At 47.9% G+C, this 25,419-nt stretch overlaps 1 protein-coding gene across 1 annotated transcript in view; it reads right to left on the bottom strand.

Moving 5' to 3' along the window:
• AHDC1 (AT-hook DNA binding motif containing 1) overlaps positions 1–25,419 on the bottom strand; it is a 201,097-nt gene that overhangs the window by 2,337 nt on the left and 173,341 nt on the right. Inside the window, 3 exon segments of the mRNA XM_079985886.1 lie at positions 4,534–5,309; positions 8,433–13,487; positions 14,406–14,443. Coding sequence (XP_079842012.1) covers positions 8,476–13,487; positions 14,406–14,443 — 5,050 coding nt within the window. The 3' untranslated portion in view covers positions 4,534–5,309; positions 8,433–8,475.

Here is a 25,419-nt window from a genome sequence, read left to right on the forward strand (position 1 = left end):
CAACCACCCACAATGCAGGAATCCTGCCTATCAGACCACTGGTCCATCTAGCTCAGCACTGTTTACAATGACTAACAGCGGCTCTTCATGGTTTCAGATAAGGTTCTCTCCTAGCCTGACCTGGAGGTGCCACAGATTGAACTTTGGGCTTTCTGCATGCAAGGCAGATGCTCTACCACTGAGCTATGGGCCTTGCAGAAAAAAGTGCCCCTATTTGTTAATGGGATGTCTATTCCGCCTACCCACCCCCTCACTTTTTTGCAAATTATATTGCTAGTATAGGGCCCCCGATTTGGATGACGACTGCAACGGGATGGAAAAGGGTTAAAGGCCCCCTACCCCTCACAGAATAGTTCCAATCTGGAATGGGGCCTCTACACAGACAATTTGTAAGGGGGAAATGCTGCATTCGAGGTCAGAACTACCTAGTTTAGAGCACTTGTAGTTTAAACGCATGCAGTTGGCCCCTGAAAACAAAAGGGAGAAACAAACTGGCCCTAGGGTGGCTTGGTAGAGTGCAATACTGACTGAGTGAGAGATTGTGGCCACCGTCCTTTGGACAGAAAAGGGAGCTTAGGAATACCTGAATGTTTGAGTGTATGGAGGTTGAAGGGCTGATATGCACAAGAGCTGGCCTGGCAGCTTTGCACCTTAAAAATCTCAAGATGTATGCAGGCAGACTGTCGTTACTCAGTCCTGAACTGGGCTGCCACGGAGACTGTCTTGCCCAAGGATCCTCCAAAACATGGAGCCACCAGTGGTACCGTAGTCACGTCATGTGTGGTTAGAGGTACCAACTGTGTGGTTCCAAGGTGTTCACATACATGTTCTGGGACTGAATCCAAGCTCAGTATTTAGCCCTGGTCACACCATGGAGATCTTTCCAGCCATGCCTAAACAAAAACAGCAGGCACTGCTTCCAAGTCCAAGGGACCTAGCTTTGTAGTTCCAGAGGCAGAGCCACCTGGGGATCGAGAGGCATAAAAATGCAGAGGAATGGCGCGTTCCAACCCTCCCGTGACAGATGCTGGAGGCCCTCAGGCAGAAGAAACAGAGTGACAGGCATCCTAGCGAGGCAAAGGATGAGGAGAGCTAAGGGATCAGTTGTCATAGAGACTGTTACTGCTAAGACTTGTTCAGCTTAGTTAGCATGGGAGAGCAGGAGAAGGTGCCCATTGGACAGCTACCGCTGAGAGGCTCTCAGAAGTGGCATCAAAATGGATGCTAGTAGGAAGGGACTGAGGAGCAGCAACAGGAGGAGAAGGGGGGACGGTGCTGACCACAGCAGCCCTAGAAACACATGTTTAAAGGGTGGGTGGAAGTGGGTGCCCTAGCTAAGGCCTGCCTCTGAAACCTTTCTCCCAGCTCTGCCCTATTCATTTTAAAAACCATGGATTCTGGGCAGGGATGCAGCCTAGTGGGTTCTGACAGAAACTGAGCTTTTTGCACTTCAAACCTGACCATGGAGACCCTTGACACCAGCCCTGTTCAGTAGTGAGTAATGATAGCCAGTCTGCACACAGCTTGAGATTTTAAGGTGTAGAGCTGCTAAGTCAGCTTATGTATATATCAACCTTCCCATCCTAGTATGCTCAATCAGGTATTCCTCCAAGCCCTCCTTTCTATCAAAAAGTGGGTGCCCAGCATGTCCCACCCTGCAGTGAAAAAAGAAGCAAGTAAGCAAACAAACAACCAACAACCCAAAGCTTTTCGGCAACTTTTTTAGTGTGGGGTGAAGAAGCTACATATAGAGGTGCATGCAGGAGCAAGTCCACAGTGGCCACTCACAAGTCACCATTTTGCTCTGCTGTCACCATCTCTGTCTCAGAACAATGGAAGATGGGTGTGCAGAGGAAAAAAACACTCTTCTACTCCATTGTTAAGTCTCTCATTCAGCAGCAGGAGACATGATGAGCTGAGACTGCGCTCACAACTTGGTTCCTGGAACAGGTGTCAGGGATCGGCACTGTGGGGACCCCAAAAGAGGCCCCACTGTGGACTTCTGGCTCCCCTGGGCCCTGCTCCTCTTCTTCCTCTTTGCTGCCACCACTGTCTGTTCAGTGGCCTCTTGGAGCAGCTGTGCAGATAGCATGCAAATAGGCATCAGAGAACAGCAAGGAGGAAGGGAGCCCACTCATAGAGGAGAGGCTTCACGAGGACATCTTGCCCCAAAGCCCCCTCAAAAACTCTGCAGCCTACACTGCATAGCAAACCGTGCGGGTGCGATTCTGCCTGCAACATAGATATTATTGCCTGCTAGTTGTTTTCAGGCCACTACTGAAACCAGATTCAGAAAGGGGACAAGCTGTCATGAGCTGCAGCCCCCCACCATCCTGTTCTTCTCAGTGCCCTCAGCAGTCACACTGGTTGAGGACTGCTTGCCTACTTGCCAACCAGACGTATGAAAAGATAGGACAGAGGAGCAGGAAAATGATAAAAGGAATGAGACCCCACAGCCAATACAAAGATTGTTGTAAAAGTACATAATTTCTGAACCGGAATTTTCTATATTAAGAGCGGCATGTAAATGAACCTAATAAATAAATAATAATAATAGATAAATGAATCAATCTAGAATGTGCCTTTCAAGAGTTATGGGGGCCCCTTTGTATGTTCATTCAAGTCAAAAAACACTTTCATATGTAAAGCTACAATGTCGGAGAGATAGGCCTTCTCTGAGTCCTTCTCTGAGTCCTGCCACAATTTCTATGCATTTCCTTACTCTCCATCATTTGTCCTGCTTCAAGATTTGCAGCACAGAGCTATGCGGGATATAGCAGCCATGCTCCCTGACCACTGCAGATCTGATTCAGCAGGCTCCCCTCTGGCTTTTGAGCCTTGCTCAGCCCACACACTTTCCAGTCTACATAGCCTTGAGTGGTGTATAAACATGCTCTTAAAAAGAGAGTGAAGATTATCTGTGTGCTGAATTCTATATCCGGTGCCAATTTCTGCATTTGTGCAGAGGGGGCTGTGGAATGCCCTCCTTTCTCCAGTCCGTTTCTTGATTATTTCATGCATCAACTGGAAAATGTACTTGGGCAGGGCCTGCTTACACGTTTTGTACACTGCCTTGATCTTTGAAGAGGGGCTGTAGCTCAGTGGGGGAGCCCCTGCTTTGCATGCCAAAGGTCCTGCGTTCAATCCTCCACATCTTCAGGTAGAGCTGAGGAGGACTCTAGAGATTGCCGGTCAGTGTAGACAATACTAAGCTAGATGGACCAATGGGGTCTGACTCAGTATAAGGCAGCTTCCAGGCTTCATGATGGTGGTGATGATGATGATTATTATTCCCCATATTTTTTCCTGACAGGACTTAAGGCAGCTTGCATATAAAAATAAGAACTGCTAAAAGCAAAGAAAAAAATCATCATTAAAAAGCAATTAAACATGGATAGAAATAAAACCATATACATATATAAAATCTTTTAAAATCATACGAATAATTACAATAAAAGCAGCAGGGCACCAGCCGTTTCATTAAAAGCAGCCAGTCCCCAAAAGCCTGTTAGAACAAATAAGTAAGCAACAACCTACTTCCCTGATTATTATTTTTTTAAAGTCAGGTTTTCAATGCATAGTGTTCTGTGGATTCCTGAGAGCTCAGTGGCAGAGATAAAAGGATAAACATCAAAGAAAGGGTTAAGGAAATAAACAGACCCATCTCTCCCCCACACAACACACTTTCCATTGAATGGGCTTAAATGAGCACTTAATGTGACTTTAATATGCCTGTTTCAGTATGCTAATCCAATATCGATTGATTGTAAAAAGGGACGCCCTCTCTGAAATTGAACAAGCCAGTGAGAAACAGACCTGGCATGCAATTAGTGCCAAATTACCCAAGCCCTGATGGCTTTGAGTGCATCCTGATTAGAGCTGGAAACTCACGTGGAAAGGGGCAAATTCCAGACAGACACCTGCACTCCAGGAAAATGCTTTCTGATGGTGGCAAACTCTAGGCAGGGAGGAGGTGTGCAAAAGGTGCGGCAGCACAATCAAGAGGATTAAAGGAACAGGTGTGCGTCTAGACATGGTTTAGCCAGAGAAAAACTGAACAAGGGTTGGGCCGAACGAGAGTTCAGGATGACCCGAGCCTGGAAACGGGCAATTGTTTTAAGAGGTGAAGTTGGTGACAAAACAGTAGCATCGTCACTTGGGGGGCATACACCCATAAATTATGTTCCACTTGGACCCAATGCAAGGCCAATCCTGCCTTTAGGTAGAGTGAAGCAGATGCTCAGGCAGTGAATGCTGGGGAGGGCATTGGCTGATCCTCCTGATCCCGATTCCCAGGATATGTCTGCACATGCCACACCACTTGACAGTTGGCCCTCTTGGTTGGGTGACCCTTCAGACATTTATGGGATGGGGACATGCAGTAGGAGAAGAGGAAACGGCAGTCCTGCTGTGCCAATGGAACTCCACCAGCGTTGCTCTCATGCATCTCACAGTGAGACATTTTATTTTCCCACAAGGCCCTGAAAGGACATTAGACTGCTAGCATTGTAGGAGACTGAGATTGTTACTTACTGGCAGATGATGGTGTCCCCAAGGCCCGTTCACAGACTTGTAAAATCTTCTGGGCTCTCCAAAGAAATTAAGCAACGGCGACAAAAATGTTCTTTTTTAATAAAAAAAAATGCAAACAAACAACCTGGGAGAAAAATAATAATAATAATATAATAATAAAAACTGCACAAAAGAAAGATGAGAAGAAAAAAGAAAAAGAACTACGAGGAGGAGGAGGAGGAAAATGCTGAGTCTCCAATCTTCATTACTGAGTTTTCATTTGAGTTCACAGATTAGACGGTTCTCTTTTCCCTCTCCCAAAAAGAAACAAAAATAAATTTCCCCTTCCCATGGCTATCCATGTAGGTTGTCCATTGCCTTCCGGTGTGTTTCTCGTATGCATGCTGTGGGTGGGTGGTGCTGGGCCTCACGGGTGCTCCCCTGGCTCTCGCACTCCACGTGGGCAGTGGCTGTGATCGTTCGATTGTCTTTTTGCTGGACTGCAGGGTGGGAGGAGAGGAGGGCTGACAACATGGTCCGGTTCAAAAATCGTCTCCATGCCGTTCTCAAAGAAAGCGAGTTTTTTATTTTTATTTTTTTAATATATTTTCTTTTTTCTTTCTTTTTTTAAAAAGGGGGTGTTTATCTCTCTCCTTTTCCCCTCTTTTTCTTTCTCTCTCTCTTATTTTTTTCTTAGAAAACCCCCCCAAAAGAACCAACAAACAAAATCAGTTTTTGATTTCCATTAAATACAGAACTTGAAAAGTGTTCCAGAAAAAGTGCTGGCTAAAGTAGCTCTGAAAAAGAGAGGGGGAAGGGAGGAGAAAAAAAGAAAAAAGAGAAACATGTATCAAAACGTGGCCCATTCCATCAGAGCATGCACATTCATTCTGGAGCATGGAGCCCGAGGGGCCAAAACCCTTTTGTCCGACAAATCCCCTTATTTGAATCTTCAGTTTAGTAGGCCTTTAAAAGAACCTACTAAACCTCTCCTTGTACATATGCTTGTTGCTTTTATTTAGAGTAGAGATTGATAGATAAATTATGGTCTATACATATTATGGCCATGTATCCTGCTAACTGACCTATCCACATGGTCAGTTTTATCTGACCCTTACTGGGCCTACTTAAATTTAAATAACCTGTCACTTTAAAAAAAGTCTAAAGTGGTTTTTTTTATATAGAGGAAAAATTACCTATTCAATTTATGTCCCCAACCCTTCCACCAAGGTGTTCTGTGTAACATTACACACACCATTTGTGTCAGCCTGAATTGCAGATCATTGTGCCTGTCAGAGGAGCCTGCATAAGCCCACCCCGCCCCCATTCCATCCCCTTCTGGGTCTGAAAATGGCCCACACATGCATGGCTGCATGTTCTTTGAATGCACGTACAGGAGTTGCCTGTATATAGGTTTGTGTTTTAGAAACCTGCTTTAAAAAGCTGTGTTCAAATATTTGTGAAAGAGATATTCCATAGTTTAGCACTGCACCCTTGGTAGAAACTGGACATTATGGTGTGTGTGTGAGAGAGAGAGAGGGGGGGGGGGGGAGATGGAAAGCCACAGATTGGTTTTCCATCCTTTCTGTTCCACAAAGTCCTATAAGACAAAACACATGACAAAACGTCATTGCATGGTAAGATTCACTATCCCTGTAAACAGCAAATGACGTGGAGCGTGGGTGGGGAAACTCACATGGCAATGATATAACAGCACACATTTTTCTAAATTACACTGGACCAGGAATGGGGAAACCTGTGGCTCTCTGGATGTTATTGGACTCCAACTCCCATGAGCCACAGCCAGCATGGCCCGTGTGAGGCAGCAGCAAAAAAGCTAATGCTATTCTAGGCTGCATCAACAAAAATATAGTGTCCAGATCATGGGAAATAACAGAGTAGTGCTCTATTCTGCCTTGGTCAGAACACACCTGGAATTCTGTAGCCATTTCTGGGCATCACTGTTTAAGAAAGATATTGACAAGCCAGAATGTGTGCAGAGGAGGGCGACCAAGATGATCAAGGGTCTGGAAATGAAGCCTTAGGAGGAACGGTTGAGGGAGTTGGGTATGTTTAGCTTGCATTAGAGGAAAGTGAGAGGAGATATGATCATAGAATCATAGAGTTGGAATCGTAGAGTTGGAAGGGACCCTGAAGACCATCTAGTCCTCCCTGCAGCAGTGTAGGAATATGCAGCTATCCCATATGTGCACAACCTTGGCGTTATCAGCACCACACTCTAGCCAACTGAGCTATCCATGATTGCTTCAAGTTACTGGAAAGGAGATTCTGACGGAACATCAGGAAGAACTTTATGATAGCAGAGGCAGACTTACGGGAGCATGGCAGGTTGGCCCAAACCGGGTGTCAAGCTGAAAGGGTGCTGCAACAATGACTGTGGTGGTGGTGTCGAATTTGGTGTTGCACAGGGTGCCACTGAAATTTGAAAGATCGAAGTCCGCCCCTGTATTGCAGGGGCTTGGACTCAATGACCCATGGGGACACTTCCAACTCTATAATTCTATGATTCAAAATGTGGAACAGCATCTAGCTGTATTTGCATGTGTTAGTTCCTTGCTTGTACAAGGGTCTACACACTCACAATCATCATAAAACCCAGTGAGATTTGCAAATGAAAACCTTTTGCCTCCAATTGAACAATGTTCAGAGCACAACAGAATAATACTAAACTTGTGCTTGAGAGGCCTGCATTTGCTTCTGTTAGCTTTTGGTGACCACCTAACCAGCACTTTGGGCAGCATTCAACTAATGAGCCCTGACAATGGAAGACTGTACAAGAACGTCTGCTGGCACAATGGGGTCCCCACCCCCCATGCACATACCCAGAATTGGTTCAGGAGAATCCTTGGAACAGCACATAAGAGGAAAGGGTAGAACACAGAGATACTAGTGTTGGCAGAGGCGTTCAGCTTAGCATTATGCTGAATTCCTCCCTTAATATTATTTATTTATCTATTATTTCTTGCCTTTCTGCATATAGTCCCCAAGGTGGCTAACACAGCAATAACAGAAATATAATAAACCAAATAGCTTGGATCCATCTTGCTTTATAGCTACTTTCCCTCTCTAAAATCACCCCCAAATCTCCTGTTAACAGTTTTCACCTCTAGAGCTTGTAGAAAGGCATTCTCAATACCTGCCCCTCATTCATGGAGCTTCTTTCACCTAGAGGTTCTTTAGAGCTCAGGCTGAAGTGCATTTCGGAAGTAGTGAAAGGCCCTTCAAGTTCAGGCATGCATCTGGAAGCTGAGGCTATGTACACATAGTTCCTATATTTACAGCATTTTGCTTTTTGCTAACTTGAGGGACGATTCACAGGTCCCTGTGTTTCTACCCCAGTGTGACAGCATCCTTTCTATAATATCTGAAGGACGTTTGTGTGTCTGAAAATGTGTGTCCAGGAACTTCTGCTGACCATGACTTCTCGGAGACAGCCATAACACCCTACAGAAGTTACAGAAAGGGACAACGCCAACCTGGGACAAAGACACAGGGAACTGCATTTTGCTGTTACATGTGAAGTCATCATTAGCACAGAGCTATCTCGCCTACATTTTGCCTTAAGATGCAGAATACATATCTGCTTATTTACACCTCTGCCTGCATCTGTATAACATGCACACCCGTGTCATACAAAGGTCTCGTTCCTATGTAGTAACTGCTGGCACACAGACATCTGCTTTAAGGCAAGGGGCTTCAAGGATCTCAAAGCCACCACCTTTCTCCCCTCCCTTTGCCACAGTGCATCCCAGGTTTGATCCCCCCCCGTCCCACCTTTCATGTGCCAGGAAGCCCTTTCCTGGCACAGCTGTGATGAAGCTGAGTTTACACAACAAGCCCAAGACTCCCTCCCACTAAAGCATGTCCCCTCCCCCTCCCCCTTTTCCTCCAGCACCTACCCTGAAACAAAACCTCGTTGTCTGGTTGGCACTTCAGATGACACTACAATGAGGTGACTGTGAATGTGTCCTCAGGATGTTGCTCTAGCATTGGACCCAAAAACGCGCTCTTCTGGGCTGCAGTCATGATGGGGTGCCCTTGGGGTGCAAAACTGGGGTACCTATAGTTGTCCTGCAGCGGCAGCATAGAGTCTCTTGGGACTGGGGAGATATTCAAGTCGTTCATCAAGGGGCAAATGTAGGCCCCTCGGTGGTGGGCCCTTGCCATGTCCATAGGCTCCTTCTCGCTCTTGGAAGGGTTGGTGTTGGAGGGGCTGGTCAGGTGGGGGTTGAGGCAGGAGACATCTGGGCTTCTCCCCATGAAGTCCACTAGCATCCCAACCCCGGCTTTGTTGTCGTAGGGCGGGCTGCGGGTGCTGGAGGTGGGGGAGTACCAATAGTTGGGGTTTTTGCAGCTGGGCGAGTCGTAGTGTGGCTGGGACATGGGCAGGTCCCGGCAAGACATGTGCGCGGCTGGGTGGGGCATGCCACCAGCCCCTTGCATGCTGTGTTTGAGCGAGTCGCAGGCCGGGAGCTTGCGGATATCGCTGGGCCTCAAGTCCTCTTTGAAGGCCAGGGTTGGGGAGCAGTTGGGCGAGAAGGCTTTCTGTAAGCTTGCTTCAAACACAGTCTGCTGAGGGGGCGGGGCAGCAAGCTGGTGGGGCAGGGTGGGGAAATGCTTGCTGTCCAGGTCTGCCTGCCCTAGGCCAGGGGAGTCACTCTGGAAGCCTTGCCCAAAGGTGCCGTCCGAAGGGGTGGAGGGGTTCATGGAATAGGGCCCAGCAAAGTCGCAGGGGTCCCTTTCGCTGAGCCCAAAGCCCCGCGACTGGGAGGGCAGTGGGGACATGCTGCTGTCTCCACTGTAGTAGTCCAGGCCCAAATCTGTACTGTCTTGAAACATGGGGTTCACTTGCTGGGATTTGGTAGGGAACTTGGTCTTGCCAGTGCCTCTCTCCTTCTTGGAGGCACAGGCACCTCGGGAGCCTCGTGGCTGCCTGGCCCCCGTGCCCCTCTTGGAGGGGTATGCACCTGTCGAGAAGTTCAGATGAGCAGCATCAAATATGTCCACTTTCTTCCGCCTACCACGTCCCGGCTTGGAGCTGCTCTGAAATAAGACACTCTGGTTCCAGTTGTAACCTGGGGCCGAAGATGACTCATTCCAGTCCATCATCAGCTTCTCCAGGCTAGAGAGGCTGGACTGGCCCTCACTAGACGAAGCCTCGCTGTTGGCCCTTCTGTAGCCAGCTGGCTGGTTGAACTGGGTACTGTCCGATGAGGACTCGGAGAAGGTCTCAGAGACGGTCTGCTGCTTGGCCTTCTGGGGTGTGTAGTTGGAGATATCCAGGATAACATTGGGTTCGTTGATATGGCAGTCAAAGCCTGGGTTGTAAAGCTGGCTGAAGGTTTCAGAGTTCCAGTCCAGGTTGCTGTAGCCTTGCCGGAAAGCCCACTGGGAGGCACTGGGAAACTGCCGGCAGTTCTCCGGGGAGGGCTGAAAGGAGACTGAGCCCTTAGGGACCATGTAGCCACCTGGGGACACAGTGCTTGCCCGGCTGTCGCACCTCATGGGCGTGTGGGAGGAGCTGGAGAACTGGCTGGGATCTGAGCTGTTGAAGAAGGAGGCCTTATTCAATGGCAAGCTGGGCCCCGAAGTCTGCTGGGCATAGCTGGCACTATGGGCACTGCTCGGTGATGAGGGCAAGCTGTTGCCACTGCCATACGTGAAGCTGCAGTCTTTGTTGTTGGGGCACTCCTGTGTGGCATGGTATGGCTTCCCTTGCTGGAACAAGCTAGAAGGTGTCACGCTCTGCCCACCACTGTTGCTGAAGCTGCCGTACTGTGCATAGCTGGAGGCTGCTGTGGAGTGGGCGGTGGGTGACCTGGAGACAGCTGAGAGAGGCGCCAGCTTCTGAAAGGCATCTGTGCTGCGGCATTCCGAAGCAGCCTGAGAAAGGCTGTATCCCGCTGATCGGCTGGGAGGGAACGACTGCCGGCTTGTCATGGCTGTGTGAAAGGGTGCCTCAGTAGTAGCAGTAGTGGTGGTGGAGGAGGGCGTGACTTTACCCCCTCTGCTTGGGTAAGATGCCATGCCCCTCTGTGTAGCGATGGCATTAGGAGGAGCCGTGTACGAAGGAGCAGATTTCCGTGACTCAGAGCGTGTATTTGAGAGGGCAAAGTCTAGCAAGTCAGAGGAATCATCTGAATCCAGCAGGGAGCGGAAATAGCCTGTGAAGAGGCTCTGTCTCTCCTGGCTTAGCTCGGACTGTGATGATGGGTTGCTCCCACCATAAAAACCAGTCCTACTGGATGAACTCGTCTCCAGCGTCGAAGAGTGGAAGGTCCGAGAGTCTTGGTAACTGCAGTTCCTGTTGGCTTGGCTGGAGAGGTGTCCATGATGGGACATCCAAAGACTTTCTTTGTCTCCGCCCCACTCGGAGGTCCCATCACTGAAGTTCTGGCCAAGGTTTTGCTCAGGAAACAGTGCCCCATTCTTGCGAGACCGCCTCTTCCTCTTCGGCTTCTCCATGGAGTCGGGCTCTGGCCGGCCCCTTTTTCGTGGGTGAACAGGGTCAGCATGCATGGCTGCTCCTGGGGCTGCCTTCTTCTTCTTGCCGATGCCTTCAAAAAAATCACTAAAGGAGCAGCGAGGTGACCGGGCAGAGTGGCCCCCTCCACGTCCAAACCCGCCTCCTTTACCACCACGTCTGCGGAAACCTTGGACCCGGTGCAAAAAGTGGGAGATGCTTTGAGTGTCTGGGGCTTGGTGGATGGAGTCTGGCTCACTTGGGGTCCAGCAGCGAGGCGGGGAGCAACGAGCCGAGCACTGGCTCTGGCGGTTTAGGAAGGCAAGCTTTGCCAGGACATCAGAGTAGTCAGCTTTACTATCATTGGTGTCGGCGACATACGAGGGCTGTGGTGATGCCAGTTTCTGTTTCCTCCTCCTCCGCTTTTTCACTTCTGGGGTGGGTTCCTTGGGTTTGCAGGGACCCAGCATCAGGTTTTTTGGGGGTCTCCCCCGCTTGCGCTTCAGGATAATAGGCATTTCACCTGGAGGAAAGACCACCACCACATTACGACCATTGTTCTTCATCTTCAGCAGCGGAGTTGGCTCCAACGAGCTGCAGGTTGTAAGCTCTTTGCCTTCCAGGTTCAAGTTGCTGTTGAGAGAGGACACTTTGTATGTCGTCTTGTTCCTCCTCCCAAGGGAGACAGGGATCTTGGCCATCTTCACCACCATCCTTCGCACTCCACGGCACTTGGGTTTTTGGACCTGCAGGTTGGCGGCTGGTTTCTGGCCATCTTCAGGTTCCAGTGGGGAAACAATGGGCTCCATCACTTCTGCTGTCACTGGCATCCTGACTTCATCTGGTTGTGCCATCACCACCTCCACCGGTACAGCCATGGGGAGGACTCTGTTCTCAGCTACAATCTCTGCTCGCCGGCCCCGGCCACCTCTCCGCCGGCGGCAGAGCATCTTTGGTTTATCTGTTCTACGTAGAGCATATTTCCTGTGATCATCCCTTCCCCGCCCTCCTCCTCGCCTTACTACTCCTCTCAGGGAGCAGCCTCCAAGGTGGGAGCTGGGCGGCAGCGAATGTGCTCCTAGGGACTCGTCTGTCCCTAGCTGGGGCTGGGAGTCTAACAACTTGGGCAGGGGGCCTAGCAGCTGGGCTTCCGGATCCAGAAGCTGGGCTTGGGAGTCGAGCAATTGGTGGTCCAGAGTCCCTAAAGACTGGAGCCCTAGTGGCTCAGAAAGGGGTTCCAGGGACTGAAGTGATAGTGATTCAGACAAGGGCTCCAGATTCTGCAGCTCCAAATGCTCCAGAGTCTGCAGCCCCAGTGGCGCAGGCAGTGGCTCCACCGTCTGCAGTGCCAGCGGTTCTGGAGGAGGCTCTAAAGACTTAGAGTCTACTAGCTGAGGCTGGTGTTCCAGAGACTGTGAACCAATTAACTGGGATCTTGAATCTAGCCCCTGGCTTTGCAGCAACTGGGAGTGGGGCTCCAGATGTTGATGATCTATTAACTGGGGGCCTGGGCATGCCAAAGAAGCCAGTTCGCTCAGGATATCTGTATCAGCCAGTTCGGGATAATCAGTGGTATCAGATTCCAAGCTGCTAGCTTCATCTATGCTGCTTGATGATGCCTTCAAAGCAGGGCTACTCTGGGTGGCGGGGTACTGGGCACTCTGAGTGTCCCCCTCTGACTCTCCTTCACAGATGCCAGTGGGTCGGGTCTGCTTGGGCAGCTCAGCTTTGGTGCTGCCCTGCACTGCTACCTCCTCGGGGCTACGGATGCTGCTGGCAAGCATGGGTGAGGAGTAGAAGCTGTACTGCAGGCCCTGATCCTGGCCTTCCTCGTTGAGTGGTGGGTGGCTGTCAAGCTCTAGGCCACTGCAGTCCAGGTGAACGCCACAGCTCTTCAGGTCCTGGGAGAGGCGGTTGATGTCCTTCATGATGTCTATGAGCTGCACCACAGGGTAGAGGTTGATACGGCCATTTCCACACTTGCTCTTTAGCAGCGAGATGATGTTGTCAATGTTGCACCTTCCTGAGGCCAGAGTGGCATTGGAGAAGGTCTTGGCAGCTCTGTCGTGCGTGGCTGTCTCATCTAGGCCCCGGGTGTCAACAGGGCAGCCCAGAACATTGGCCGACGGCAAATCCTCTGCCTTGGTGCTGTCATGGGCGTGAAAGCTCTTGTACCGGTCAGCCGTCTCAGCATGATGCAGTGAGCTAGACTTGTGCTCACGGCCTAATGCTGAACAGGAACCTTCAGGAAAGCTGAGCATGCTGAATGACAAGGCTTTTTCAGCCAGACACGCTGAAACCTTTTGACCAGGGTGCCCTGCCTGGTATAACTTTGGCTCTTGGGAGTAATCAGAAGAACTGCGGATGGCGCCTCCTGCTGGTGGGACTGACGGGCCCTGTGATTTCAGGCGCTTCCTAAATTCTTCTTCACCGGCATGCCTCTTGGCAGAACAGTTGCTGGGATGTACATCTGCAAACGTGGAACCTGGACCTGGAACAGGCAAAGAGGAGACATTAAGTTTTTCATGTTAATTGGTTCATGTAGAAGTGTGTGAAAGGCTTCAATATAAGACAGCATTCACTTCTGAGGCTTCATGGAGGATGCTATTATTGTTATTATTTAAATTTGTTAGTCATTTTATCTTGCCCAGGGCAACCCAAAGCAACTTACGGCCAAACAAACAAACAAACAAACAGACAGACAATAAACCCAACATAGATACGTTAAAACCAAGAGGAAAGAGAAATACGTTAAAAATATCCCACCTACTTCTAAAAGGCCACAAATAAAGTCCTGATTAATATAGAGGAAAGTTTTTGCCCGGTGCCTAAAAATTTGTAGTGAAGGCACTAGGTGAGAGCACTCCACAAATGGGAAGCCACTGCAGAAAAGGCTCATTCTCATGTTGTCACCCTCCAGATGATCCTCAGATGATGAGCACAGTGTCTGAGTGTAGGCTCACATAGGGAGAGCTGGTCCTTGGGGTATTGTGGCCCTAAGCAGTTTAAGGCATTATAGGTCAAAGCCAGCAGCCTGAATTGGCCCAGAAACTGATTGACAGCCAGTGCAATTGGGTCAGGATTAGTATTATATGCTCAAACTATCTTGCCCTGGTGATCAACCTAGATGCCAAATTCTGCACCAGTTTCTGGATTGTCTTCGGAAGCAGCCCCATTTACCACACATTGCAGTAATCTAACCTAGGGGTTACCAGAGCATAGATGGCAGACGTTAGGCTATTCCTGTCCAGATGAAAGCCATGCAGACAGAGCCCAATGCAGGAGAACAAATGTGCATGTGTTACACAACAAATGAACTGTACAGAAGGGTCCTCAGCCCATTTGTTTCACTGCTGCTTTGCAAGAGAAGAGTGGGGTGAAATTACAAAGTCCACAGCATAGAACTCACCTTCTGCTTTGCTGTTCCTGCTGTTACACTTGAGTTCTCTGTGGAGAAGGAAGACAAAAAAAAGAAGAAGTTTAGCCTGGAGAACAATCAGAGCCACCCTTTGCAGTCCTTCCTGTCGGTGGCTCACTCATGTCAATCTCGTTCTGCAATAAGGGACCCAAATCTACAGCTGGGCATTTAGTTGTACAAATATCCTCTTAGTGTTCTGGTGCCCCACTTCTGCACAGACAAGCAGTGTGGGGGTGGAAAGGTGACTTAATGAAAAAAGGCATGGCTGGCTAACACCTTGAACAGGAGCACTCCACCATATTATTTTGCTGGTCCCACCTGTGGTTCTGATTATTATCCCACCTCAGAAGGGTTCTCTCCCATTAGCACTGTGCCTTTTCACCTCAAACCAATACCTTCTTTTGAGAGGATTGCTCTTAACAGTGTTTCTGGGCTATGACTGATAACGAATTGCTGGAACACCTTTCTACTTCACCAGTCGCCCTCGCGGGCCCCAAAATAAGTATGATGGGGGATTTCTTTTTTGGAGGGGGAACCCCCAAGCACTTTGAAGCAGGTACAATACCCATTTTTGACTGGAGCAGATGTGCTCAGAGAACAAGTGTTGCTTTTGCTGTCTAATATCCCTCAAATGCTGCTATTACCCCTAAAGTAACAAACAAACAAACAAACAAACACTAGCACAGCACATATATCTGCATTTCGTTCTAATGCAGAGCTAATAGAAGCTATTTCTGTAGCTAATTAAGTGGGAGGGGGAGCTATTTAGATTGAGAATATGGCACCAAGGAAAGGGTTAAGCATTCAATTCACCCCTGGCTCCTTTATAGGCAAGTATAACAACTCTCCCACATCATGCCTGTTTTGGCCCTGATTCTCAAAGGGAATAAAGCAAGTCATTGTGAGGTTCCACTATAGTGGAGATTCTGAGGAAAATCCACCTCTCCCAAACATGGCTGCTTCATCTTATGAAGATTTTAACTATGACCGCTTACTTAGAAGCACCATTGGGCTCAGTGGTGGTTACTGCCTGGTAGGTGTGTTTAGGGCTGCACTCTTTAATGTGGGTCAGGTAGCTCTTACTACCCAGCTTTCGCTCACATTCAGACAGACAGACATTCAACAGGTGCAGTCATGAGGGAACTGAATTGCTTTTATTTCTGTCTGTCATTTAAAAGCTCAGAGCCTCTGTTCAGAGTGGAGGTGGGTAACTCTGACAGAAATAAAAAAATTAAAAAGTGGATATTTCAGATGCAAGCCAATGGGAGAAATGGAAACTATAAGCATGGATTGTATGATGGTGGAGGAAGGCAGATATTCTGGATGTATTAACAGGAAGTCAAGTATCTGGTATATGTTGCACAAGTCATTTTTGGCTACAGGCTCTTGCAGCCACGTCTCCACTAGGTGTCCCTGATGAGCTACAGATCCCCTTCCAAGCCGCCATGTCTGTCAAATGGTTAAAACCCCCTCCCAAAGTTATTCCCACTTTCCGTTTAAACTTTCTGACCTGGCTGTGCTACTTCTCTAGCCTGACAGAAAGCCCTCTTTGTGCGGTTCCCCTTTTTGTGCGACAGCAGCAGAGCACTTTCCTTGCCCAGAGCCGGCTGAGGGAACGCACACCTGGCACCAGAAGGGTCCCCCCCCCTTTTTTTATATATATAGTATCAGTTACACGGTCTGTGCCTCCCCACACAGTGGAAGGAAGGGCGACAGAAGGAAGGAAAGAAGGAAGGAAGGACACAGAGAAAGAGAGTGACGCTGAGGAAAAGAATGGAAGTTCTTTGTGTGCAACTTTCTCCTTGGCAGGGAGAAGGGAGGCCCAAACTGAACATTCACCATTCCAGCCTAGCCCCAAAGGGCCGGCCTCCACTTCAAAGGAGTCTCCTCCCTCAGACTGTAGCTCCCCCAAGTCTGGGGGAGACTTGCTTCAGACTGGCCGCACGGACGACAACCGGCCTACACTGAGGCCAACGGAGCTATGACTACACATGAAGAAGAACATGTGTATCGTCTCTGTCTTTGCAGGCTTTGCTGTCGGAGGCGAGCAGTAAATGGCGTCTTCGTCCTCTGCTCCAACCCCACCAGCCCAAAACACAGCACCCAAAGAGCGTCATGCTTTTGTGGCCCCTGAGAAAGAAAACTCCAGAAGTGCCCCACCCAGCACTAAAAAACAAAACAAGCAAAACACCCCAGTAATAATTTGCTGTCCTGTCATGACACCACAAAGGCAGCTGCCTGGGTGGACTGTTTCGCTCTCCCCAGTAGAGGCAAGTTCAGCCTGCCTTCAGCCAGCACCCAGCTTACACACAGCCATTCTGGGAGTGGCACTGGCTGCCCGCATCCTCCTCCTGAGTCTCAGTGTTGCCTTTGCAGAGGATGGTGGCAACAGCAGGATTAGTTGGCTTCACCTACTGCTGTTGCGATTATTTGTTATATTTATCAGTAGTTTAAAAAAACAAACAAACCCCAAAGTGACTTACAAAACCAAGCCCTGAAAACAAATAGAAAATGTAGAGTAAGAAGAACCCCAGATGGTCACTGTAATACAAATAAAGGAGCAGGTCCAACTCAACCTCCCCTCTTAGAATATATGCAGGAAATTAAGGTCCAAAGGCCTAGCTGAATAAACATGTTTTTGCCTGGCACCTTAACACAGGTAGGGATGGCACCAGCCATGGCTTCCCAGGGAGAGCATTCATCAACCAAAGAGCCACCATGGAGAATCCCTGCTTTGTGCCACTATCCTCTGCACCTCCCTTGGGAGGAGACAGACAGAGAAGGATCTCAGATGAAGAATGAAAGGTCTAGGTTGCTTCATCGGGGAGAGGTGGTCCTTGAGATGATCCAACTATTGGCTGCCTGAGCATCAGCTTCCACAATCTCTGCCTAGGGTTGCCATACATCTGGGAAATCCTGGACACATCCTCTTTTGGGGGGCCAACATTCCCATCCGGGGGGATTTTTACATTTTAAAGGAAAAGTCTGGGTTTGGGGGGGAGGGTTTGTTTGTTTGTTTGTTGGTTTGTTTGTTGGGGTATTTTGGCTTGGGTGTGGCAGCTCAGGCTTGGGCTGCTCTGCATGCCGTGGCCACTGCCAACCTGAGCTGGGAAAAGAGGGGTGCAGGCATGGCGGCAGCCCACATGCCCATGCACCTCTTTCCCCAGCTTGGGCTGGCAGTGGCTCGGGCTGTCCTCTTCTTTGCTCTTCAGTTTATATGGCAACCCTATCTCTGCCTAATGGTAGGGACAGGTCCTGGTTCTCTCGAAAGCCTAGTTCTCACAGGGTCGAGCAACCATATTGTCTTCCCATGGGCATATGGTTGGCGACTGTGAGAAAAGAAGGCAGGGACTGGATTGGCGTTTGGTCTGACCCAGCAAGGCTCTTCTTATGCCTGAATTGCATCACTTTAGACTGTGGGTAGAGGCTCATATGACGGAATGATCCTTCATTCAAAAGCATTCCCTTCTGACAGAAGCCTAGCATTTTAGTGGGAAGAGATTCTAACGAAGATTCTCTTAAGATCTACTTTCCTGTGTACAGAGGGTTGTTGTGGAGGAGCATTTGGTCATTATAGTCTCAGGGATTGCCTCTCTCCATATGAACCTACCTGGACCCTGAGATCATCTTCTGAGGCCCTTCTTCATGTGCCTCCTCCATGAGAAGTCCAGAGGGTGGAAACATGAGAACGGGCCTTTTCTGCAGTGGCTCCCTGTTTGTGGAATGCTCTCTCCAGGGAAGTTCATCTGGCACCTTCATTATTCACATTTAGGCACAAGGCAAAAGTCCTTTGGTTGAGTGACATCTGATACCCTTTCAAATGTGTTGTGGGAGGGGGGATTATTGGTTTGGTTTTCTTCTTCTTGATATTATATATATTGTGTTTTTTATATTGTAATTTTATGTTGTGAACTGCCCTGAGTTCTATGCATAAAGGGCAGTATGCAAATCTAATAAATAAATAATTGGGAGTTAAAAATTGTACAGTCCAAACGCCTTAAGGAAATTTGAGCTGGCTCTAACCAAGCTGTGTGGTGTGTGTTTCAGACCCTATACACTGAGACTGGCTCCCTAAATACTGCCAGGCAAATAGAGTTTTTTGCGTTGCTTGGCAGGTAAACTGTTTTAATGGGATTAACTCAGTTTTTATCTGCTGAGCCTGTCTCCATTTTATATTGTTTTTATTGTTTTATTATGATATTGTGATTTTTAATTGTTGTAAGTCACCCGGACTCATGCATATGCATTAGAAGGGTGGAATATAATTTTCAAATAAGTAGATGGATAGATAGATATAAAAGAAAGAATATCATATGATAATCAGAGTTCAGCCAAGCTGCCTGGTTCAACACATTGTATACCCCCATGCAATTATGCGTGGGAATATGAGTCAGGGGCTGTAGATCAGTGCTGAAGATCTGCCTTGCATGCAAAATGTCCCAGATTCAACCCACAATGGTCTGGTAAGTATAGGAACGTAGGAATCTGCCTTACACTAGGTCAGTTTATTAGTCCATCTAGCCAAGTACTGTCTGCTTTGACTGGCAGCAGCTCTCCAGGGTCTCAGAAACAGAGAGGTCTTTCATATCACCTGTGCCTGAGCCTTCAAGTGGGGATGCCAGAGGTGGAATCAGAAATCTTATGCATGCAAAGCAGTGCTTTACTACTAAGCTAGATAGAGTCCTTGATTACTAAGATGTCTGAGTGCCCTGGGGTGGGGAGAAACAGCACAATTAAGTTCAACAAAACAGTAAACTTTAAAATAATAAAAACACATATTAAAAGTTTACTGTTGTGTAAGTGATGTGTTTATGCAGCAATATTCTTTTTTAAAAAAACAACAACACAATACCATCTTGAGCTCTTATTGGTAGGACAGGCTATGAATAAAAAGTAGAGGACATAAAATATAAAAGTAAGTTTTGCTCAAGGTAAGAATACATTCCCAAAATGGCAGAAAGAGCCATTGGGACTTTCCTTTCTCACCAGCCTCTTTAACCGAGGGTCCAGGAGAGCTGGGGCTGATGGGAGTTGTAGTCCAAAACATCCAGAGGGCATCAGGTTGGCAAAGGCTGCTGCAAATCTTTCACCCCACTCAGCCATTAGTGGCTACAAACACACATAACAAAGGAAGAACTGGATACCTTGCCAGCGGGCCTTACTTTCTGTTTCCAGGGCCATAAACCTACTTTGCTTTCCCATTTATAGGGCAACTGATACCACCAAGGTAAAAGCAACTTTGTTGTTGTTGCTAGATTTATATTAGTTGCAATGGGCATAAATCAGAAGCCCGAGCTTCTGATGGCGCTCAGAGGTTAACAATGGAAGTGGTGGGATTACTTCCAGTGATAATCAAAGTCTGGCTCTGTTTTTACACACTGCCACAAACCACTCTACACATGTGGTGCTGGCAGGAAGCCAATGGCAGGATGCAGACCGAGTCCCACATGTGCCAACAGGATCTTTTCACAGCATTGCCACAGAAGTGGCTGGACGTCAGCAGAGGTCAGCACTTTCCTGTGGTCGCTCTGGGCTGAGAGGGTTCTCCTCTCTTAAGTCATACAGTCGAAACGTACAAAGGAAGCACGTCCCCCCACCCTGCCCTTTCCATTGTTATGCTTGCATTAAAAAAAAACTGGTTCATGAATGCTTGTTTTTGCATCCATTCTCCATACTTCATGAAACATCATTAAAGTTTGCAATACTGATGGAGGAACTGGAGTGAGAGAAATATGCTGGCCATATTATGGGTGCTAGACAATTGGTACTTTCTTCCGCTGCCTTCTCCCCAGTCTATATTCACCATGCCGGAAATTTGCAGAGCTAGTTTAGCAGAGGTCATTCCCAAAAGAGGAAGACGAGTCTTTGTAATGAGCCTGTGGGGAGGGACTTTGTTAAACTATCTGTGGTGTTAGACCTGCCTTCATTCTGAAATAAACTACTTATGAGATGTTCCACAAGATGTGCTGAAAAAGCTCCTGGTGCACTGGGCTCTCTTTGAACAACAGGGTGCTTGAATCTGTGACTGTGCACAAATACATACCTTCTCTGACCTTTACAGTTTGATCTGCAGGGGTACATGCCACCAGTTCAAACACTGATTAGTCATTTGTTTTGCCTCTTTTCCCATGTTTCAGACAGGCTATCTGCCTTTTTATGGCAAGTGTCGTAAGTTCACGTCAATGAAACTCAATTCAAGGCTTTTAAAATATTGTTGTTGTTTTTAAGTAACAGAACTGGGGGTTGGGGTGGGAAGGTAGATTCATATTGCCACAAACACTGGACCATCAGCGCTGTGCACAACCCACTTCTGTTGCAAAGCAGAAGAAGCAATTTCGCCTAAGTTTGACCTGGGAGAAAATCTGTTTTGTTTAAAACAGACTGTACTGAATGCACTTCCAGAGCGTCCTACTGCTCAAGCAATGTTTTGTCATTATGCACCCTGTGTTTTAAAGCCAACTAGCCTGGTGTGTGCCCTTGTATGATGATTTAACCTTGTTTCCCAAAACCTGGGCAGTTTCCTTTAAAACCTCAATGAGTGATATGAGAAACTTTTTGCCTTTCAGTTTTTAACAAGGTATGTTTCCAGTCCAGAGACTCCCAACTGGTGGGTCAAGATTCCACCAGATTGGAAGTTGTGCATGGTTCCCCAGGAAGCACATTTAATGAGTTCAGGTATTTATACTTTACACTGTATATCTCACAGCTAACAGAATATATTCTAACTCCTTTTGTGTGGTTCTGTCAGTTCTATTATTTGTTAAAAACGGAATAGAACAAAGAATCCACCAGTCCAGTGTGTTGCAAGGACTTTCTGTAAAAGCGCTGACAGTGGTAGGCATTGGGACACTTGCCCCATAAGTGTTGCAGGAACAACTTGTGATTCACCACATGGAGCAAATGCACACAGATAGAGCTGTTTCTGACAGCTGTGACCAAGCAAGGTCTTTGCACTGGTTAAACTATGGAATTAGCTCCCTCAAGAAGTAGTGATGGCCACCAACCTGCATGGCTTTAAAAGAGTAGACATAAATTTATGGAGGATAAGACTGTCAGTGGCTACTAGCCAAAGTAGTGACTTTCTGCCTCAGCTGTTGGGAGGCAGTATATCTCTGAATACCATTTGCTGGGGCTCACAAGTGGGGCAGTGCTGTTGAACTCTGGTCCTGCTTGTAGGCTTCCCACAGACACCTAGTTGGCCACTGTGAGAAGGAGATACTGAGCTAGATGGGCCATATGCATGTTCTTCAGGACTCAGGAAACAGAGTGTGTGAAATATCAACCCTTGTCATTAGTAGGTAGCACAAAGCCTCTGGCCTGGCCTGGCCTACTATAAATAATGGCCACGTGCCTCTCCTGGTAAATTCTCTTACCCATCTCCTGACCGTAGGGGTCCTGGACTGGAAATGTTATTCTACAGATCTAGATTCAGAGAAATTCACTAATGCAGCCTAATCTTGACACTTCCACTGATTCTGTGGCTGAATATTGCAATGCACAACTGGGAAACACAGGAACATGTTGAAGGACTTTCTTGTTAAAGAGCTAAGCTGGAAGTGGGAAACAGCCCTCACCAAGGTTACATGCAATTTCTCTGGGTGGACTGTGCCACCTCCACTGACCCAATGATCCCCATCTCCTCTGCAAAGCCTGCCATGTGGACCAATGAGGGATTGGCACAGTTGCCATTCTGAATGAGTGCATCCAAGCCCTGATGGGAAAATGCCATGTGGTTATGCCCTCAGGCTCCAGTCTGGTGGGTAGCAGCTCCAGGCTTGCAGGCTGCACTAAAAGGAGGCTGAGGTGGTTCCAGGCCTGGTGCTGGAGAAAGAGGCTGAGCCACAGCAAGCCACAGGAAGAACATTTCCCCTGAGAACAAGCCAGCCCAGCTCAACAGAATGCCTCCTTTCTCCCTGTCCCACTCTGTGCTGCAAAAATGCAATTGCATACTGTTTAATGCTTTTAATTTACAGCTACCTTCTGCATTACAAAGTGTTGGTTTTTCATGCCGTTCTGAGAGTGGGAGATGCAGCATGCAACTATCTTAAAGAAATAAAACAATCAGATACATCCTATATACCAGGAGTAGGGAGCCTATGGATCTGTAGATATTGTTGGACATCTCTCATCAGCCCAGCCAGCTTGGTCAATGGTCAGAGATGTTTGAAGCTGCAGCTCAACAACGTCTGGAGGGCAGCAAGTTCCACACCCCTGTTATAGCAGCTGCATTATCCAAGTGCTTATCCTTTTGTAGCCAAAACAGCACCACCCATGCACAAGAGAAAAGTGACAACAACAAAGAATACAGAAAAAACACAAATTTAGAAGAAGAAAAATTCTGTTTGATGTTGTGGGGAGGCACTCCCAACAAAAGTTCAATGAGGACGGAGTGTGCTCTATGGGCATGGAATGCTGACGGGCTGTGGGGCAGGGTAGAGAAAACTAGTAGGAAGGGAGAATAGAGTATCCTGGGAAAGGACATGGCTGGCAGGCTTTTTGAACAGGAACATTCCACACTGCAAAATTTTGCTGCAGTTTCCACTTGAAATAAATACTGCAATAAATAGAATGGAAGGGAGGCATAGCTCTACTCAACCATAATATGTTGATGTAGCAAGTGGTATAATTCTTTTAGCCAAAACATAAGGGTGCATGGGTAAATGATAAGTGGCATGCTATCCTGACTTTTTCCCCTAAAAGAAAAAGCTTAATCCATACAATGGGGCTCAACCAAGGCACAGCTAAACATATTTTCAAATCCTACAGATTTCAATTTGGGAATTAAAGTCTGTGCTGCTGAAATCCCAGGAATTGTTTTAAAATAATGCTTAACTTTGGCTGGATTATTTATTATCATTAATTACATTTCTACACTGCCCTTCATCTAAGGATCACAGGGTGATTTACCACCTCATGTAAGGTGATGGGTACTCTGAGCTACTTATTTATATTTGGAAAGATGCTACTATGGGAAAGGGTTAACATATCCAGGGCACCTGCATGCGGGAGGGGGGAGGCATCAATGGCTTTGACTCCCAACGCACACCATTCCTTATGAAACAAGTAGGGCAGAGAATGGAATGGCGGATCCACAGGCATAAGCTATGCTGCATTATCACTCAGAGAGGCTCACATTGTATTTTTGGAGATGGAGAAGTGTAGGTCAAGATGTGCCTCTTCAACTGGGCGGCTGGGAGGGAGGCAGTCCAGCCTCCTTCCATTCTCTCCTCCCGTGCCTCTGCACTTTCAACCCCCCACCCATAAACATCTTCCCCATGTTGTTTCACATACTGTATTGTCCAGCCTCTTCTTGTTCCTCTTCCCTTCAGTCTTGGCACTGAAACCTTTTCCACTGCAGGCCCCAGCCAGCCTGCTAGCGAGACACAGCCTTCCCTCCTTCCCTCTCGCTCAGCTCCAGGAGGGCTCCACAGCTCAGAGCGCCTCTACAGGAAGTGACCTCAGTTCTTTGGCAGGCTTTGCCATGTTGCACCTACAGGAGCCATCTGCACCGTTCAGCAGGCTCCTCTCCTCCTCCTCCTCCTCCTCCTCCTCCTCCTCCTCCCCACTTTGTGAAGGACCATCACCCTTCCGCCTTAGATCTGCTCAGATCTTTTCAAAAGGGCTGTTTTTGCTTCATTTTCTAGATTCTCCGATTTTTCCGTCCCCTGCCTCCAAACTTCCTGACACTGTCCAGTACGGGTAAGAAGGAAGGACTCCCATGTCTGCCGCAGACCTGGCTTTCCTCCTGATTTTCCGTACACTCCCACCCCGTTCTTGTGAGAACACTCCTTCTTTCGCTCCCCTCCCCACCTCTGCTTCACTGTTTCCAGGCAACCCTTGGCCAGATGTGGAGTGAGAAGGGTCAGGGAGGCAGTAGCTGTGCACAGCAGGGACCCACAGAGCCCTTGAGGGCAGCAGGGAGGGAGGGTGTTGGAGGAACCAAGATCTCTCTCTTCTAGAGCACTTCCTCAGCCCCCTCCCCCCTTCTATCAAAAGGGCTGAAGATAACAGGAGGAAAGGGAGGGCTCTTTAGGGAGCCAAGAACAGGGCTGTGTGTATTCAGTCATTACACTGTGCAAAGAATAAACCCAGTACATTCAGAATTCTCAGACTCTGCTCACTTTCTAAAGACAAACCCAAGTTTCTAGTCCCTAAGGCAGCCAGGAGAGGTCTATACAGAGATTCAAGAATCCCGGTTTTTCTTGCAGTTTTAAATAGTTTGTTTGCAGCCTTGTGTTTCGATGCTCAGGATCAGCATTGGGAAATCTCCTAGATGTCTGGTTGCACTGTGCTTCAAAATATATCTCCTCCCTCCAATGAGACAAAGTTTTCCCTTTTCCTGACATGTTACCTTCACAACCATCCTGCGAGGTAGGTTATGGTGAGAAAGCAAGCTTTGTGGATGCATGGTCTGGTTAAGGGTCAACCAATGTGAGCAAACTGGCATGGTGAATTGAGGCCCAGCTCCCTCCCAACAACATACACAAGCCTGCAACCAAGATGATATTTGCTTATGAAGTGGCAAACACGGGACCCAGTCATGACATGTCTAGGAAATGAAAGCATCATGAAGTCACAGCTCTACCCTGGGCTGAAGTTTGGCCGACACTACACAAATTTACAGAAGAAAGGGTGGCAAAATACTTGTAGATGAATGCATGGCACTACTTGGGGCAGCATGCCAGGCGACACCTTTTTTCTTAATGGTTCCATACACTAATGTTAAAAAAACCCAAACTTTCCCTACAAATAAAAGACTAGCATGGCAGGCAAAGAGCTAGGTCAAGTCCTCTCTGATATGCTAGTTTTCTGCTTTCAGGGAACTCTGTGTAGATCTCTGTGTTTTAAGCACTGGGTAAGCCTATTCAAAATTGGCATCCCTCTCTGGTCTGCAAGCGGTAGAGACCAATCAACTATCTGATGCTGCTGAAAACATAGACTAAGCTTGAGTTTAAGCCCAATCCAGTGAACCCACATCCCCCACCTATTTAGCTTTGCTTGCCTG

The sequence above is a fragment of the Podarcis cretensis genome (genome assembly GCF_951804945.1).
Source record: "Podarcis cretensis genome assembly, chromosome: 8".
NCBI classification, from domain to species: Eukaryota; Metazoa; Chordata; class Lepidosauria; order Squamata; family Lacertidae; genus Podarcis; species Podarcis cretensis.